This window comes from Eurypyga helias, unplaced genomic scaffold, assembly GCF_000690775.1.
Source record: "Eurypyga helias isolate BGI_N326 unplaced genomic scaffold, ASM69077v1 scaffold4457, whole genome shotgun sequence".
NCBI lineage: Eukaryota > Metazoa > Chordata > Aves > Eurypygiformes > Eurypygidae > Eurypyga > Eurypyga helias.
In genome coordinates this window covers 9,888-14,487 of record NW_010262214.1, presented here as the reverse complement: position 1 = coordinate 14,487, position 4,600 = coordinate 9,888, and the positions used below count along the sequence as shown (strand labels likewise).

General features: G+C 45.5%; 1 protein-coding gene across 1 annotated transcript in view; it reads right to left on the bottom strand.

Annotated features, from left to right (window-relative positions):
• Nucleotides 1–804: 804 nt before the first annotated feature.
• LPAR3 (lysophosphatidic acid receptor 3) overlaps nucleotides 805–4,600 on the bottom strand; it is an 8,101-nt gene continuing 4,305 nt past the window's right edge. The window contains exon 3 of the mRNA XM_010155615.1: nucleotides 805–1,154. Coding sequence (XP_010153917.1) covers nucleotides 805–1,154 — 350 coding nt within the window. The remainder of the gene's footprint in view (nucleotides 1,155–4,600) is intronic.

Below are 4,600 nucleotides of genomic sequence, written 5' to 3'. Positions count from 1 at the left end.
GGGGTGAGCACATCCATTTGACGTTATCCAGCCAAGTAAGAAATGAGCATAACGAACACAGCCACACTGCTCTTCTGGTAATTCACCCTTGACATCTGGCAGCAGGGAGTGCAGTGTATCTCCTTGCAGCATTCACTATGGAAGTAGTAATGGCTTTTGTGCTTTTTGTACTCTCAGACCCTGACAATCCACAGCTGAACATACACACACTGGTGTCTGGTCTGGGCTTCCCATCACAGCCAGCTGTCTGGCATAGCTTTAATAAGCCATCAAACTACCTATTTTGAAAGCAAGACAAGGAGAAGGAAGAGAAAGGGTAAGTACGAACTATTTCATGAACTTTGTAAACTAAGAAAAGAGGTCACAGTTCTGTCCAACCAAGCCTACAATTCTCCTCAAGATGCACAGAAACTGTTCAAAGCATAAATACTCAACGAATGCCAAGCCTGCACTGTGAGGCAGGCTTATCCTCTCTGTAGGAGCTTAAGGAGGGTCTCACTACGTTGCTTACATTTTGTTTCCTTGCACAAGAAGTCTCTGAGATATATTTATTCCATTCATATGAAAAAACAATTTCATGTACTTAAAAGAAAAAAAAAGAGAAAGACGGCAGCACAGAAAGTTTTCTTCATTACAAAGTGTTTTTCCATCAGGCAATTATTTATAAGAACTTTTGTTAACACTGGAGTTTAGGCTCTGGAACAAAGTAGATATATTGTTTACTAGCTTTGCCAGTCAAACTTCTCTTACAAAACCTCTCCCTTCCCCCTCTCCTTTTCCAGCCAAGTCAGTCCCTTGAATAGGTCAGGAGTTTCCTTTGCCACCAAGGTCTCCTTTTCCACAAACTGTCCCTTGAATAATGCCATCTTCAATGTAGTGCCCCGAGGTGTCCGTGCTCCTGCAGAGAACTGTGGAGGGGATCCGCGACGAGCGTCTTTCCTGGCTCTTATCCTCAGAGGAGCAGCAAATCATTCTTTTCATGGTACCCCACATCTCATCATCTTTGTATGAATAAATTATTGGATTCATGACAGAGTTCAACAGGGCCAGGAGAAGAAACCACCTTTTAACATTCTGAATCCCACAGTAGGTGCAGTTCAGACCGTCAAGCAGGAGGACAACCAGGCCGGGGGTCCAGCAGACAACAAAGGCACCTAGAAATAAAGGAGATGGGAGGGGGGAAAAAAAATTCAAACTGCTAGGGGTTTGAGGGTTTTTACATCTTTCAAGATTATTCAGTTCATCAAAATTCTACATAAAACTGATAAAAGCATGAGAGGAAAAAATTCTAGTGATAGTAGCAAAATTATATCTGCTAAGGCTTCTCTGCCAAGCCCTGAGCACAAGGCAGGGCAGCTCTCAGAAGGCTGCAGGGAGCAAGAATCCAGCTGCTGACAGCATCAGCTCACACAAGTGGGGAAAGGTCATCACAACAGCGATTTGTCCACGCTGATAAATAAACAAGAGCCCTGGAGCATTAACAAGCAGAGAACTGGCGCGCTGAACACAGGCTTCATCTCTTTCTCGCACACTGGAGGAGAAGATACCAGGTGGCCCATGTCCACCACTGCCGCAACAGGATCCAAAGAAGAGACGTGTCTTTGGTCACACTACAGCTGGCTCTGCAGGGCTACAGGCACACTGCCCAATTCATAAAACTGGAGTTGCATAATTTAATGCCTGGAAACCCCACAGCTAGCGTAGGATGCGCACCGTTGTCTGCGACACACAATCACTGCTGGCTCCCTGGCCCGAGCAGCATCCTGCCTCTCTCCGCTGCTCCCTCCTGGACTGCGCGTGCTGGATGCTTACAACCCAACAACTATCTTGAGACCCAGGAAAGAAATTCAGTTGTAAATGAAACGACAGAAAGAAATAAATAGATGAGTTAGCAAAGATGAACCAGAGGATGCAGCAGCCAGGGCAAAGAAACGAAGCAAAGGGAGAGAAGAAGGAAACAAAAAAAAAAAAGGATGAGGAAGTAAGAGTGTAGTGACAGAGGAACTAGAAAACTCTGCAAGAAAGGCACTTCTTCAAAACATAGAAAGAAACAGCAGGACAAGCCCACCGGAGCAGCAGAGTTCTCTTTGTGTTTCAATTGCAAGGCAGGAATGACAACAGTCCCTGTGAGGAAAGTGAGACACAAGGTGATGATAAAAGCTGAAAGAAACCCCATAAGACAACACACTCCTCTCCCACCAGCCCCTCAAAGGGAAAAGAAAAAAAATTGAAGGGAGAATAAGGGAGAAGGGACCTTAGAGCAAAGACAACATGGAGAAACCATAACAAACAACGCTTAGAGGGAAGTTCAATATTGCATTTCCATCTTTCCACGTTACTGCACATCCTCACCATAAAGGCAGGGGTGTGGGCAGGACTGGTGAGGAGAGGGAACATCACCACTGGACACAGCCCTTGGCAATGAGCTTGGGAGGGGCCCTGAACTGCCCCATCTGCCCTCCTGCCTGCCCCGGCACCGCAGCCTGTCGTCCCTCGCCTTGAGCCCAAGCAAGGAGTAGCCATACGCATGGTAATACTAACTTAGCACAAGCCACAATTGCTGTCTGACATACAGAAATAGAAAATTACAACTCTGCACAACAGTCACAGTTTGAACAACGTACTGAGGAAATTCCAAGCATTTAGAACAGCTGAGTTTCCCCTTTTCTGTGCTTAGAAAAAAATAATCAAACAAATAAAGATGATAGCAGCTACATGCTAAAAAGGTCTCCAGGGGTTGTTGGTATCTGTTCAATTTTGGTAGGTCTTGGTTTTTTAAAGCCTCTGTTTTCCCATATGTAAGCTGTGCAAGCAAGCAGTGGGAGGGCAGCCTGGCTGATGGCAGAACCCAGGACTTGGTGGCACCCCAGCCGTCCCATCGGCCGTGCCGCGCACACGGGCTGGTTTCGCTTCTCCCCATGGAGCATTTTAACAGACACTGTGTGCATCTGAAGGGCAGGCCATAATGGTATATAAAGTGAATTCACGTGATTCAGTAAGCATGAGGATTGCTGAAAAATGCACCCAGGACAAGGTACCACTGATCTTCCTGCACCTCTATGCTCCTGGAGTCCAGAAAAAATCCAACTGATTTACTATGTTGCAGGCAATATTGTACAGAACAGAACAGCAAGAGACCACCTCCTTCAGAAACTGCATTGTCTTCTCTGTTGTACCAAGATTTTTGTGATGCTAAGTACTAATTTCATGGGTTTGAGATACTGGTTAACATCAGTAACATTCCTTCATTACCCACTGGCATCAGGAGCTGCAAGCTGCTACCACAACACTTGTTTTCTCTGGTCAGTCTCTATATTACACACTGGTTTGGCTCCAGCATGCTGAGTAAGCAGTTGTGACACCAACTCTCTCTTACAGTCTACAACGGAGAAAACACTGTACTGATTTATTGCCCTGGGATTCACCAGTAAATCCCATTCGTTTTTACAAGCACTGGAACCAGACCACCCAGACAACAATACTGTGTCTAGTTCAGGATCTCAGTAAGGATTTGGACAGAGAGCTTTTGCTAGCCACCAAGGGTCACCGGCAAAGTCACCAACACACCAGCTCCACGCAGAAATTCAAATCGTAACAAACCCTCCTTAGAACAAGCATCGAAAGCATTTTGACCACTTGCACCACAAAGCATGCAAGGTCCAACCCAGCTTTCATGGAAGTCAGAAGGAGAGGAAACAGACCCCAAAGCCACACTTAACAGAAGACACAAATCTCTCCTTCAAACAAAACCCCAAGACTGCAGACAGGATTAGTCCATGAACTCCTAGGAATATATCCCTGCCTACCCATACAGGCAAAACCTTAAAAGGTTTTGGTAGCAAAATAACGAGATGAGATGCATCTGCAGAAGCACATTCCCACAACTGAAGAGAAGGGGCAACACACTGTCAGAGGCAGAGTTACTGGCTAATGCTTTCATGGGGCTGCTGCTTTGACCCCATCAAAAATACATTTTGCTGTGTATGGGGACAACAACACAAGTGATTCACACCCTGCTCTTAGCACTGCACAGATGAAAGTGAGGCATGGCTCAGACTAGCAGCGTTGCTCAGATTTTGCTATTTTTAACACAGAGCTTTCGGAGGGAACCACTGTTAAGCATAAGTATATACCTTTGTCCTGGTCCTTTGGCGATTTTCTTGTTGGCAGACTTTTTATCCCATAGGAGTCCCTCTCCCTGACCAAGTGTCACGCTCCAAAAAGGAATTTAAAATTCACCTAAGTGACATGAAATACAGCCTGGCTGCAACACAGATCAGAAGAACAGCTCTGAGTCTTCCCACTGGATTACGGGAGATCAGGTGTCACAATGCCTCAAGGTTAGTTTGAGGATTTTCCATTAAATTTGAACATGGATTTTCTCAGATTACATCATCTCTGCCTGAAAATGAGTTCCTGGGTGCATTACTGATGCTTCGGCAGCATCATGTCATAAAACTCTGCACATCAAAGCTGCCCCTGAGCATGCCAACGCTGAGAAAAAGAGTGCCATAGCTTCCAGTTGCCTTTGCCACACGTGTGCCCAAGTTAAACCAGCAAGTTACCAATTAAACTATAAATTCACTGAAACTGAAAACCA